Below are 14579 nucleotides of genomic sequence, written 5' to 3'. Positions count from 1 at the left end.
GGGAAAGGAGTTTTTCAGTTTTGCAGCATAACTGGGAATTATATTTCATAGCTGTCATATAGTGAAATACGTATGTATAGAACACATTGAGCCCCTTAGATGCCTCTTTTCATAACTCCCAGTTACAGCTTCATACTGTAAGGGCTTCTGATGTTCATACAAACTCAATTTGCTTAGCTGAGTCACTTCTCGCATCACGTTGCTCCAGAAGTGCCCTGAAAGCAAAGCATGTCAGCAAACACCTCCTACAGCTTCAGGAGACAAAAGAAACAGAAAAGCAAATGCACAAAGGCAGAGGAATTTTATGACTTTCATTTTCTTGGCAAATTCTTTTATAGTCATCAAGTACAGAAGATGCATCGAAAAATTGTGAAAAGAGTTTAAACAGTTTAGCTTGACGTATGATATTTCTTCATTTGGCATAAAAGTTTATATTTCTTCAGCAATCAAACTTCATCCTAATAAAATAAGCTTTTCTAAATAGCTTTTAGAAAATAGTCACATATGGATTGTATTAGGTATGTAGGTGTTTCGAGGCCAGAAAACATATTTTTTCTTCTCTGTCTGCATCACATAGCAGAGTGGAATGCTGGTGAGTGACCATGGCTCCTAGGTGTGGACATCATTACAAGCCCACAACCTGACTCTACATGCAGTATATGCTGAACAAGAAAGCTTTTCAAGCATACCAGGACATCATACTTTTCAGAGCAGAACCCAAGACTTGTAAATTATTTAGATGCTTAAAGATTTTCTCTTTAACTCATTTATTCTTTTGATTTCTAATGTCCTATTTATGAGGATTTTCAAATTATTCCTAGATCAAGCAATACTTTGAAAGTAAAAAAAGCTAAAATACTTCATTTTCCAAAACAAACAAACAAAAAAAAAAAAAAAAAACCCCAAAAAAACCCCTAGCCCCAAAATGAGCACTTTTCCCTAATTAATTTTCTCTCATTCAGCTGATGGAAATCTGTATGTTAAAAAGTTGATGTTCTGTCAAACCAAATATAAAATACTGCTTTTCCAATAAGTACAGTATTTTCCAACCTCCATCATACAGACATTAATTCTAAAACTCAAATAAGAGAGAGATTAAAATTTCTTACTTAAAAAGAATCTTGCCAACATGAAGCATAGTCTTAAACTTGATTTTCCAGTACCTTTTAAGAGAATTTAACTCAGCATAACCTCAGCTTTTTCTGGCACTACTTTATAAGGCTTGATATGAAGCACAATGCTACTTAGAGGGTTTTTTCATATAATCATCTGCAATAGAACAAACAGGAGAGTACCTGCAGAAGAATAACAGGCCTGGTGTGTCAGTATGCCATCATGAAACCAACATGCACATCTCCTTCCCTCACCTAATGCCAGCTATTATTGTTTGCCTACTTAGGTTTGAAATAACAAGCAAAAACCCCATTTTCCTTGCTGGTTTCCAATGAAGTTCTTATCCATTACTTTTGGATGTGTCTAAAATCCACCTGAAACTGGATTCTTTGAGTATCAGTTCTTTTCTATAACAAAACAAAGAGTTCTTCCCATATATAGCAGAGAGGCTCACACATCTCAGCAGGAATGTAATGATGGACACTTCCACAAGTGACCCACACAACACACACTACCAATATCTTGCTTTGGCCTCAAGTCATGAATCACTTTGAGACAATGCTGATCTTATCCACCAAGTCAGGAAGACAGCAGTGTACACCACCAGAAACTCAGCAAGAGTTGAGTCAGTGCTTGTTCTAGACTCATTACAGCTCTGCTAAAAAAGTTACTGCTGTGTTGGTGAGACAAACCAAGCTCCTTTCTCTCCTTAACAGAGGAGTTTAAAATACCAAGCAAAGCAGTTCAGATGTGCCCTGTCTCTGTTGGACAGCTTGCCTTACTTCTGACCTGGAGGAACACATCTAGGAGTGAAAGATACTGGCTTTCTAGGTGTATTAGGGTCAGGTTCTCAACTGTCATAGATCACTTACTGAGTCATTAAAAATGATTCCAATTTACTCAAGAAGATGTTCTGGCCCCTGTGAGTTTTGGCTTCTCTGCAAAGACTTTTAATAAGGTGCCAACTGTCCTGGCAGTGAGGATTCTTTGAGTACCCTCCAAGCTAGCAGTAGCACGCAGGAGCTCAGCCCAATAACATTTTTCTCTGCAAGAATTAAGTACAGCACTTTTTTTAAGCTTACACAATTCTTACTGTTCCATTAAAACAAAGAACAACTCATTCAGTGAATACCAGCAAGAAACGAGGAAATAGGAAAAAAAAAGGAAAAAAAAAAAACCAAAAAAACCACCCCAAAAACAAAAACAAAAAAAAACCCAAACAACAACAACAACAAAAAAACCACACAAAAAAATAATAAAACAAACCAAAAAAAAAAACCAAAAAACAAGCAAAACAAGACCAAGCAGGTAGTTGTAGTTGTCAGGTTCACAGTACACACCACTACCACCCAATGATATTAAAGCTCTTCATCTCAAACCTATCTATACCTATACCACAAAACCATGCACATTTCCATAGGCCTCTTTAATACTAAATAATTAGACAACATTTCCCCATGAGTATTCCAGCTCCAATTAGAAGCCCTGATGAGAATCGACACAATTTCAAGCCTGGGTACGCTAGGAGGAAGAAGTATTTCCCTTTCAGCACTGGGTGCTTTTTTAAACCAGTCTTTGGTTGGGATCTAACCAGCACAGCTGAAGCTTTGGAGCAAACCCATGGAATGTTTTGTTAAAGATTCCAGCAGAAATCTTCCAAGCTGGAAATTATTCTGGATACCTGAAAGAATGATGAGGGGAAAAGACATCTTTCCCCCTGCCTCCCTCAATCTCAAACAAATAAAAAGAGACTTAACATTTTTTTAATGTCCTTTTAAAAATATTTTTTAAAAATCTACCTTCATTCAGTCCAGATGCAGCTGAAATTATTTATCTTGTTGGTACCCAAATTTATTTTTTGTATTTTTGTGACTGGGCAAGCAAATACTTGCAGAAATAATTCTATTTTCCAACTGTCAAAAGAAATCTGAACACTTGTCTTGCTTGACCCAAGGTGCTAGTGCACATTTCAACACTGCGGATTAAGCTAAGAGAAAGAGACCAAATGGGAAGATATAGGATATTCAGCTGCAAGAAAAGGAAGTTGGATCTTGATGAGGGAACACAACTTCTACACCAGGACCTGCTTCCAAAAGTGCTTCCTAGTCTGCTTTTAAGTCAGAGTGAGAGCTAGTCCAGATCACCAGCTCTGGCTAGATCCCTGAATGCAGTAAGGCATTAAGTGCACATAGCTCCTCTGCAATTGTTGCCCAGAAATATCATCTAGGAAAGCCAGTGTCAGAGTGGCATGTAAATGACAAACCAGAAAAATACAGCAGAGGCAGCTTGCCTGCAGCAGTGCCTGAAAGCGCTTGCAGTGGCAGTGCCATCGTGGGCACCGAGAGGAGCTCGGACCAAAGTGCAGAGCAGCGCCCCAGCCTCCCTGGGGCTGGTAATCAGAGTGAGAGGCAGAGAGCAGAAGAGACTGAATAGATCCTTTCAATTCAATACAACTGCTACACAGAAGGAAATGGAAAAGAGCACAAAGTCTGTCAACATACTGAGAGGTGGGAACTGCGACCTTTTCTTTGGAATCACGAAGGACACAAATTACTTTAAAACAAGTAAAATAAAATAAAAACAATAGCACTTTTATGAGTACAAAAAACCTAACCAAACAAAATAGTACAAATTCCCTAGGCCTCTCCTACCCATATAGATGTCACTTGCTGTAATTCCTTGCCAGTAATCCTTCCCCTATTAATTGTCTTTGAATTTCAGTGGCTCCTGCACAGCAACTCATTTTCTCTCTCATGCTGCCACCTACCACTGCGCTATGGTGACTTGCCCTGTGACTGAAGTGATTGTTTTTTTAACAAGTTGTCGCTAAATGTGTGTGAATTATTGTGATTGGCCTAATCACTACCTTGCTAAGCACTCAGGCTCTAAGACAAGCCGAGTATCGGTCACAGTAAAGAGCAAGCTACCGCTAAGTACTGTGGAAGTCAGAAACTTGGCGTCTTGCGTAGCTCTGGCATCCCTAATGTAGCAAATCGTTTCATTTTAATTCGTCTTCCCCACCTGCAAGTAAAACTGCCTCCTAGGTGAGATCCGGGTCTGTCTGAGGTCCAGGGTGGGTGCTGACTGGTGACCGAGAAGGAGGGCTGGTTTGATTCCCGGGCAGTAACTCGTACCGCACAGACCTACCGGCACCACCTGCAGCGCTCGTGTCCGGGGCAGAGCTTTCCCCAGCGCTGCTTTCTACTGCGTGACGCCCGCAGCTGGAAGGGGCAGCTGACAAACGCCTCCGCTTAATCAGCAAGCCCAAAAGTCAGCCCGTGGTTCAGAGGCTGCTCCTGCCCGCAGTGCCTGTGGGTAGCCCCGCAAGAGACGAGCGCGGGCACTGGAGCACTTGGAGGACGGGCTGCAGCTAGCACTGAGGGAGCGTGGCCTCCGTCCGCCCTCCAGGGCTCTGCCCCTCGATGCCCTCAGCCCGACGCTGTCTGCAGATTCGGGGTACGCCTTCGGGCAGCTGCAGCGCAGAGAGATGTTCCCGGCTACTGCCGGGACGGGCTGGCTCCGCAAAACGCTCGGCCCCCGCCGGTTTCTGCCCCGACGGCTCCGCGCTCAGCCTCGGCGGGACGCGCCGCTCCTTCGCCCTCCTCGCCCCTCTCGGGAGGCTTGAGGAGCCCCCCGCCCCCCGAGGGACACAGTGATGGGACACCCGAGGTGTCTCGCCTCTTGAGGGACAAAAAAAAAAAAAAAAAAAAAAAAGAAAAAAGACAAATTCCCTCTTCCCCCCAAAAACAAACCCTCAGTGATACAGAGCCATGACCGCGGAGCTGCGGATCGGAAGCCACGGTTTAACACCCCCCCCCGCATACGGACATTGCCACAGAGGCTTTTTTCTCCAAAGCTGCGAAATTCCCGGCATACTGCAGAACCTCAGAAGGCCAATTTGCAAGAGGGAGGGCCGCAAAGGTGGCTGCCTCCCTCCCGGCCAAGGCAGGCGGTCAGGGGCTCCCCGCAGCGGGCCCACTCGCCCGGCCGGCTCACGGGCAGGGAAGCGCCCGGCGTGCACGGAAGGGCGGCGGAGGCGGTGGGAGGGGGGGAGGATTTAATTCTTCTTAACTGTCATACTTTAATGGGGATGGAAAATGTGAATTTTCTGTGCATTCCAGGAACAATTCCTTGGGGTGGTGACCTTTAGCACCGATTCTCTGAAGACAGGAAAGTAGTCGAGTGTTTATCTGGATGACTGAAAGCTTTCCCTGGTGGAAGTTTATGGAAGTGTTAAAAGGGGCGGATAACACGGGCTTTGGAGGCGCTTGTCCAATGATCTGGAGGGGCTTGGAGAGCAGATCTCAGCTGGCAGACATTTAAATGGGAGACAGCTCGGCGCTGCTGCAATTTGTAGGCAGGATCCGACATTCTCTCTCTCTATGGACTCCCGGGCAGCTTCGGGCTCCCACGCCACCCGCTCCACCGAGTGACCCACCGCTCAGAGCCCCGCAGAGCCCCAGGCAGCGCCGAGGAGCCGCCGAGCCGAGCCGAGCCCCGCCGCGGAGCCGCCGCCGCGCAGGTGAGCTGGGACGCGCACTTACAGCGGGGGCGCGAACGGCTCCGGCAGCTGCGGAGCTCGGCCACTGTCTGTGGGAGGCAAAATTTTAAGCTCTCTATCCTACCTTCAGAGAGGGGCAAGGGAAGGAGCTGTTCACCGGTGTCTAGCAAAACTCCAGGGCTTCTCGGTTTTGCAGGGGGTGACGCCCAACCCTCCCGCCCGCGGGAGTGAGGCGCGCCGACCTTTCCGCCGCAGCGCTGGGGATTAGGGCACCGTGACATCTCTTTCCCCTCACAAGCACGGGGACAGCAAAAGCCCCGTTAGCTCTGCCTCTCATCTCCGCCTACAGCATCACTCCCGACAAATTGGATTCGGCGCCCACCCGAGACACGGAAAAATCCCGGCCCGGCCTCTGCACGGAGCGGGGCGGGGGCAGATCCCCAGGTGCCAGCCCCATCCCATCTCGTCCCGCCGAGTTGCCCTCTACGAGGCCGCTCAGCCCCCGGCTCTGTCCTGGCCCGCCTTTGCAAACCTCTGCTCCTCGGAGGAGCGTGCTCCTGGTACCTCAGGAGCTCCCGGGGCGGGGTGCGTGCCGTTCGGGAGACTCGGTGTGTGCCCACGGCGTCGGGTGCCGCGGAGCGGAGGCTCCGCACCGGCAGCGCGCCCGTGGGCAGCACCGCGCGTCCTTCCCCGCGCAGCCTCGGGCGGGGCGGGACCGTGCGGACGGAACGCGGCTGCACCGCTGCGCCCGGCGCTTCGCCGCCTCTCCGCCCAGCCCGCCCACCTGACTCGGTGCCGCGGGAGTTTTGTCGAGCCGACGGCTCCGTGCTTCCGTCGGTCACCGCTCCTCTTGCCCGTGCTGCCAGGTCCCTCGGCCTGGCCGCAGGAGAGCCGGCCCCGCGGCCGCGGACGGGCCGCGGCTTGGCGCAGGGCTTTTCCCTGCCGCAGGACGCCTTGCTTGCTTGCCCCGTCTGTTTCAATACGATCCCCCGGCTTGGCAGTCCCTTCAGCGAGTTCATCCTCGTTTGGTTAACCTAGACGGTGGCCGTGCCCCGTGGGGAGAGCCGGTCGGTGTCGCCAGCCGCCGCCAGGACCGTCCCCGCCCTCGGGGAGCCGGGCCGAGTCGCTCCCGGCCGTGCCAAGGCAAACCAAGCCCGCGGTCTCCCCGCCCTGACGGCAGCCGGCCATCCCCGTTGCAGCCAGGCTAGCCCGTGTTACCCCGTCGGCCTGGGCGCTGCGGCGGCGCCCCCGGCCGTGCGGGGCTGGCAAGGCGCGTCCCTCCCCGGCCATCAGCTGCGGCCTCACTCCTGGGGTCCCACTCGTGGCTCCTCTCGGCGAAAGAACGGCAAGCGAAGGCCGTTTCGGTCACCAGGGCTGAGACACAAACCTCCTTTTGCATTGATGGGGCTCTGAGGCACCGGCGCGCCTTGGGCTCTCCCTGCTGCTGACAGGAGTTTAGTCGGGCGTTTTGTGAGCGGCGACTTTTGGGTGCAGTGCCAGTGCCCCCCCCCCCCAACCTCAGCATCCTCTGAGCCCAGCCTGGCGACCCGTGAGCTGCAGAAGCGCTTTGCTCCTGCCCCGCTCCTCTCTGAGCCCGGCCAGCCCAGGAATAACCAGCCAGCGTGCACTGGGTCCGTGTGTAAGTGACAAAAGGCACCGATGGCCGTGGCTCTGCTCCTTCAGCGCTCAGTGCTAAAGCATTCATTTTTTTCTCTCGGCAGTGCTACCCAGAAATGCGTAGCCTCTGCTGAAGACTCTCCTTTTCAGCGCGCACGGCAGGGCAGAGAGAGGAGCAAAGCTAGACGGGTTGTTTTCGGGCTCCATGAGGAAATGTGTCTGGAGGGAGTTTGGCGCTAGGAAGCTGCAGCTGTCAGGCTGCCTGGGCGTCTTCAGGCAAGGCAGACTCGGCTTTTGGACCAGCCGTGGCCACCATGATGTTCAGCTTCCCGGGGGTCCCATAGGATGTCCTGCAGAAAAAGAGTTTCTTAAACGGGGAATTCTCAAGGTTTCAAGGGTTGGTTTGTTTGTTTGTTTGAAAATTGCTGTCTACACTCCTTATAGGTCTCAAAACCCTCCATCTCTATGACTCTCAAGAAGAAATTTTCTAAAATGTAAACATATCCAAATTCTATGAAACACAGATGTTAGTTTTGCTGTCTTGATTTCAGAAAAAAAAAAAAAAAAAAAGAAGCAGTTTTCTGGGAACTGCCATTACTATGCTTTTTTAATATTTAAAAATACAGATCTAGGAACTATGAAAACATTACATAAGAGTGTTTCTGTAATTCAGATGTAATATGTGAGGCATAAAATTATTCTAATCCTTCGGGACGTAAACCACTTCTATTTTCACAGTAGTCAAAGGGATTGTGTTTTGTGTCTTTCTTTGGCTTGTATTTGAAGTCCACCAAATAATTGTTGGTTGGGTTTTTTTTTAGTTCTCCATCAGATTATTTTTCATGTTTCTTGTGAAGCACAGGAGTCCATGGCTCTTCATAATATTTTCCTAGTAAAAGGGGTTTACAGATGAAGTTACAGACCTGTTAAGATCTCTGAAAATTCTGCTGTATATTTCAACCAGGTTTCCATCCAGATCTTTTAAACAAGTTGTGTTGAGCTGAAAATGTCAGTAGTAACTTTCTGACTGTGCCTAGAAACTCATAGGGAAATTCTGTCTATGAACTGACATGTGGAGATCCTTAATTAGTAGCAGAAAATGTATAAATGAAAAAAATTACAGCCTAATTGTATGAAATAGTAAACCTGAAAGCATTTACATTTCTGTCTCAATAGTTGCTAGTATTAATCCACACGTTTCTTAATCTGTTTTAGATGATGAGATCTCAGGCTCTAGATAAACCACATATGAAGTGATATGAATGTTAGGGCCCAATTCTGCTCCTGTTTGAAGTCAGCAATAAAACTTCTTTTGGCTTTTGGACTAAGAGCTTACAGATGATGAAAAGTGGAACTCAGCAGTGAAATATGGAAAGAATAGAGTTTTGGAGTATTGTGTTACTTTTAAAAAATAAATATTAATTCTGCCATATCTCTCTGGATCTGAATGAAATGAGGGAATTGATCATTTTGGTTATGGTTATCTGTTTGTTCAAAGGATTCTCAAATGAATTCTCCAAAGGATTTCTGGTTATGCCAGTGTAACAGTCAGTTAGTGTCAATTAATGAAAATTTTGCAGAAACATGGAATATAAGCTTTTACTGCCTGATTCTCACAGCTGCAGAGCTATAACTTCTGCAGAATTATGACTGTAATGAGGAGAAAAAGATTTACTTCAGGAGACATTTCTCTTCAGTAAAACTTTGGGTATGGTAATGCTCATTGTAGTTACTTCTACTGTCCTCTTCTGTGTTTCACTTATTTAAATCATAAAAAACCCTCTTAAAGAAACATTCACAACGGCTAACTCATAGATAGATGAACCACTTCACTTCCTAATGTAAGCAAAGGTGTCATCTTCTCTCATAAGCAAAAGCATTGATTGCCCTGGGACCAGAGGTGCTGCAGGATGTCCATACTGCATTTTGGCTGCTTTCCTTCCTGAGGCATATCACCTCATTTTCTTTTGTATTTTTCGTTTTAAAAATTAAAATCTTAATTTTAAAATAAATTTTTAATCAGTTATTAAAAAAAAAGATCCTGCTTAGCTGCTGTGGAGATCTTGAAGTTCACAATATCCCCTTTTGAATTTAACCTGTATTTATCCCTAAATTTCTGGATTACTTTTAGGTGTGTGTTTTGGAAGTGACCATAAGAAATGTTTCTGCTGAGTAGCTAATTTTCATTTGAGTTACAATTTCTTTTATGAGCATGTAATGCAGCTTCCACTTTTAAGGCTGGAAACCAAGCCAGTGAAAAATTACCTTCTTCCCAGTTTAGGATTACACTGAAACACATGCTTGCACTTCCTTAGGGATAAGCATGTGCTTCATAAAGCTGCATGAATCTGGGCCACAGACCTTACAGTAGTATATATTACTATGAAATTTTCCCCAGATTCCCATCCCAGAGTACACCTCATTTTCGAAGGACTAGACCTTGCTGTGTCATTGACTGCATGTCTATGGAGGGAAAAAAAAAGAAAGAAAACAATGTGTAGCTAATCAGTTTAAAAAATAAAAGTAGTCCAGGAATATACATGTTGGTGGAACCTCATCCAAGTTGTGGGACACTAAATAAAATAAACACCTGAAGTTTTCTGGCACTGCTTACAACCTAGCAATTTATTTTCAACTTCATGCAAACACTTTTTTTTTTTTTCTTTTAAGACTCTGGCACCATGTTGAGTAAATAAAGTGCTTATTAAAATAGGGTGTCTATACACTCACCAGAGAAATAAGAATAGTTTGGGAAGAAATCATTCTGATCTCTTGAAGGAATAAGCAATAGTTAATAATTCTCTGAAAAATTATTTTAAAGAAAAAATTGAAACATGTTTAAATAATATTCAGGTTGTAATAGATATTAGGAAAAAACAGCAAATGTGAAGTCCAGGCTGACACTTGAAATTATGCTGCATTATTCCTTAATTGAAATTGAAATTCCCAACTTATTTTTGTCTATATCAAAGCCTTAATGTTGTGAAAATTGCATGTTCCATACCATATTTAATTTAGATACTAGCAGCAGCCCTTCCAAATTGTCTGTTGGTGTCACCAATTGTATCATTCTTACACCCCTTCCTTGACTGCCAAACACAGGACATGCTGGTACATATATTACTGAAAAGAATGTACACATCTATGATATATCAGGAACTCTAGGTGCTCTAAAAATCTGCTGACAAACACTAAAAATATTAGATCCACAAGCAACTCCTTGAATGTAGTAGAACCCCCTATGACCCTTTTCTACTTCAGGAATTCCTCTCCCAGTCCATTTGGTGAGAAATGCTATTTGAACAGTGTAACATTTATTTTCTCCTTGTGACTGGAAAGACCTAATAACTGAGAAATTAGCAGTTATTTTTTACAGCAAATAGTACTTACCCTGCGCCTCTGCTGAGTCTCTAGGTGGCCCTCACAGCACTGGCATTTGGCTGCTTTCCTGCCTAGCTGTGTGGTCTCAGGCAGAGCGGATGAAGCCGTCCAGGACAGTGCCCGTGGTTTCTTGGGTAGTAACACAAGAAGGACTCTTCAATTCAAATGCTATTCTTTTTCCATACTGATAAGTCAAACGAGGGATACAACTGCAGCACTCCAAGCAGGTAGAAAACAATTACTTCCTTAGCATTTTCTTTTCACAGTCCTTTTCCTTTTTAATGCCTGTGTCTCTTCACAATTTTAGTGTTTTACAGTGTTTTCTTGCAATTACTTGCTCGTTTCTGGTGCCTTCTTCCATGCTTCCATGGGGAGGGTCCCTCAGAGATTTATTCCCTCATCTGTCAGTCTTGCTACCACATAACTCCTTTCAGAAAAACTTGGAAACCATGGTGCTTCTGGAAGGGGGAAGTGTGACACTGATGAGTTTCTTCTGTGCTGGTTGGTGTTTTAAGGTGGCTGAACAGTCTCAAGAACTCAGATTTGGGAAGCATCAGAAATGGTGGAATAAGGGAAGAAAGTATAAGTAGGAAAATTATTCCTATGCAATAATTAGGTTTGCAGCAGCCATATGGTTTTGAAGGACCTGATCATCTCCACTTAACTGCACTGAAGTGGTCTTTGTATGACATCAAAGAGTTATACAAACTCTATGATATTTATTGTCATTTACAAAATTCTGCTGTCCTCTGACAATGCCATTCTGTGTAAAATGAATAAAATTTAGGGATCTGAAAAATTCTTAGCACCGTGATTGCATCTCCATTACTTCAATCAAGGATTCAGAGCAATGCGCGAGAGGACATAGTTTGAAATGATAAGACACATCTCTTTTAACCTGTACCTAAATATTCTTTAATGCTAGTTGCCTGACTTGTTGCACATCTCTCAGCTTAAGCATCATTACACTCAGATACATGGGACCCCTTTAGAGGTGCAATGTGGCAGAGGTTGGGAAGCTGTAAAACTGGCTGCAGGTATATACAATATATGCATTATATACTGTATGAAGTTTCTGAGTTTGATTAGGGAGCACAAATCTAGACCGCATCTGCTGAGACAAAGACTTTAGCCCTCTGGTATTGTAGATGGCTGTGTCATGTAAGTGAATCCTTGTGTAGTATAAAATTCATCACTTCCACCATTGTAAGTCAGGAGCAATCTTCCTATATGTCAGTGAGCTATAAGAAGGGAATGAGAACTAGGGTAATGCACTTGGAAAAAAGAGCTGGAAAAAGATGAAGGACACACAAACAAAATTCTGTTTGGGCTTACTTTCAATCACTCTATTTGAAAGCTTTTATCACTTGGTAATTTGGGAACAACTTTCCAGCTGGTACAGGCTTGAATGCTTATGTTTTATAAGTGTGTGTGCACACATTTTTTATGGAACTGAGAATTTAGTGCATACCTGGCTTCTGTTGATATCTGAAATCCACAACTGTGCTTTATTTCCTCAACTTCCTTCACACAGGATGGTCCGCACACTGTATGCCATCGGTGCCTTGTTTCTTCTGATGGGATTTCTGCTGCCAGCAGCCGAAGGGAGAAAAAGGAATCGTGGATCTCAAGGTGCTATCCCTCCTCCCGTCAAGGATCAGCCCAATGATTCGGAGCAAATGCAGACACAGCAGCAGTCAGGCTCCAGGCATCGAGAGCGAGGAAAAGGCACCTCGATGCCTGCTGAAGAGGTGCTGGAGTCCAGCCAGGAGGCATTGCACATCACTGAGCGCAAGTACCTGAAGCGGGATTGGTGTAAAACCCAGCCCCTCAAACAAACTATCCACGAAGAAGGCTGCAACAGTCGTACCATTATCAACAGGTTCTGCTATGGCCAGTGCAATTCCTTCTATATCCCCAGGCATGTCCGTAAAGAAGAAGGCTCCTTCCAGTCTTGTTCCTTCTGCAAGCCCAAGAAATTCACCACTATGACTGTTACACTCAACTGCCCCGAGCTTCAGCCCCCAAGAAAGAAAAAAAGAATCACCCGAGTTAAGGAGTGCCGGTGTATATCTATTGACTTGGACTAAACTGAGAAAAAGCAGCAATTGCACTCTGACTGTATGCAATCACTGCCAGCATGAGAGTGAGTGGCATGAACTAGCCTACCTTCAAGGCTGGGCAAAACTGAAAGGGACCTAGTGAATTACCTAAAACAAGCAAAACCGCCCAAAAAGAAAGAAAAAATTCATGTAAGGAAAGGGCATGCATGTGTGTGTGTGTAAGGGAGAAAATGGGTATGGATGAGCAAATGCATGAATGTTCACTACAAAAAAAACCCCAAAAAACAGTGGGGTATGAGACATTAAAAAACCCCTTATTACCCATATTCATGAATTGGGTTTCCTAATTCATGTGTATATTCACAATTTTGCCGCTTGCTGGGAAAGTGGAGCTGTGGCTTTTGCGAATGTTCACCTTTGTGCTATTTGCTTTTACTGTATTATGTGAAACATCAAAGCGAGAGGACAATATATTTCAAGGCATAATCTATTCTTATATAAGAAATAGACAAAGAGCAATTTAAAGTGTAGCACAGCCATCACTGAAAATAGAAGCTGTGTTGAGAGTTTGTAACATGCTTCTTCAGAAAAATAGCTGTAATCCAAAAGCCATGTCTGGAGAACAATGGGGGAACGTGGGAGTGCTGAAAAGTCAGTATAGGTGGATGGGAAACAGATCTACAGCAACTTAGAAAGCAAAAGGTCAAAGCAAGTAGACAGGGAGAACACAAAAGGGAGTAGGAAAAGGAAAGGTACATACACAGAGGAAGAGATATTGTCTTCTGTTTACGTTTTGCTTTAATTTATATACCTAGTCATATATTACATAAATTAAAAAGAAACTATATACTAGGCTATAAATATACTTCTGAATTCTGATGGCTCTCTAAACCAAACAGAACCCATTCTTATGCCACTAGATCCATTTGATGTCTTGTATTTCTGATATCAGTTATTCTTCATATCTACATATATATGTATATGCAGTATCTTTTAGGCAGTGGTATCTATACATACATGCAATGAGTGTGCCTACTTCATTGTGTGTATCCAAACTCCTCTTTTTCACACACATAACCGCAGCACAAAAATCTTGCTAACCAAGATCAAGTACAGAATGGCAGTAATTTAGTACATAAAGAGCAGAGCAAAAATTAAAACAAGCATCATGTGACTGAAAATGCAATAACCACACAAGAGACAAAAGACACGACATTCATGACTAGTAAACATTGCATTGTTATTGTTATTTTAGCTTTGCCACAGGCATGCAGTTTGTTGAAACAGAGATGCAGAACTTTGCCAGCAGTGATCCTCTTTTTATATCTTTTACCACAGACTTGCATTTAAACTGGATTTGGAGTAAGTAAAGAGAATTTCCTGAACACTTAGGGCTGACTGCCTCACTCATTTGGGGGGAAAAAAACACAAAAGCGGACACCCTCCTTCCAACAGCTCGATGACTCTCACCTGTGAAGTTATCTTGTCTTTTCTTTCCTTCAGGCTTAGCTGTTCAAAATTGATCAGGGCTGTAAAGCTTGGCAAGAGCACAGAAGGTCCTACAAAAAAGTTAGTTTAATGAGGTGTGTCCTGGGGATTGGACCAGAGAGGCAGGCCATCCATGCATGTTGTCCTTGCTATCCTCAGCACTCAAAGGTCCACACTTACTGTGTGATGAGTCTTGGAGGGTCCAGGACTCAGTTTCCCCACTGAGCAGCAATATTCTGTAGGATCCACCATCAGTATAACTGTGCTGTCTCCCACCAGATGCCTCTCTCAGCCACAAGGCGATTATTTTGACATAATTTCTTGCCACAGAATGTTAAGGAGGACAGTTCTGCCCTTAGTAACATGCCCAAAGGGAAAAATATATGATGAGGGGCATGTCACAGGTGCATCCTATG

The 14579-nt window shown here is 44.7% G+C and overlaps 1 protein-coding gene across 1 annotated transcript; it reads left to right on the top strand.

The window, feature by feature from the left end:
- Positions 1 to 5372: 5372 nt before the first annotated feature.
- GREM1 (gremlin 1, DAN family BMP antagonist) lies at positions 5373 to 12836 on the top strand. Its single transcript, XM_041397643.1, has 2 exons — positions 5373 to 5635; positions 12147 to 12836. The coding sequence occupies exon 2, from the start codon at positions 12148 to 12150 to the stop codon at positions 12700 to 12702; it is 555 nt and encodes a 184-aa protein (XP_041253577.1). The 5' UTR covers positions 5373 to 5635; position 12147; the 3' UTR covers positions 12703 to 12836.
- The last annotated feature ends 1743 nt before the right edge of the window (positions 12837 to 14579 follow it).

The sequence above is a fragment of the Onychostruthus taczanowskii genome, unplaced genomic scaffold (genome assembly GCF_017590055.1).
Source record: "Onychostruthus taczanowskii isolate IOZ18803 unplaced genomic scaffold, ASM1759005v1 scaffold1, whole genome shotgun sequence".
Taxonomy (NCBI): Eukaryota; Metazoa; Chordata; class Aves; order Passeriformes; family Passeridae; genus Onychostruthus; species Onychostruthus taczanowskii.
Note: the sequence above shows the minus strand (reverse complement) of the source record. Positions and strands in the feature narration are given on the sequence as shown.

What these genes read in the sequence shown, in the direction of transcription:
- GREM1 (XM_041397643.1), top strand. Translation starts at nt 12,148, where the DNA reads ATGGTCCGCACACTGTATGCCATCGGTGCCTTGTTTCTTCTGATGGGA.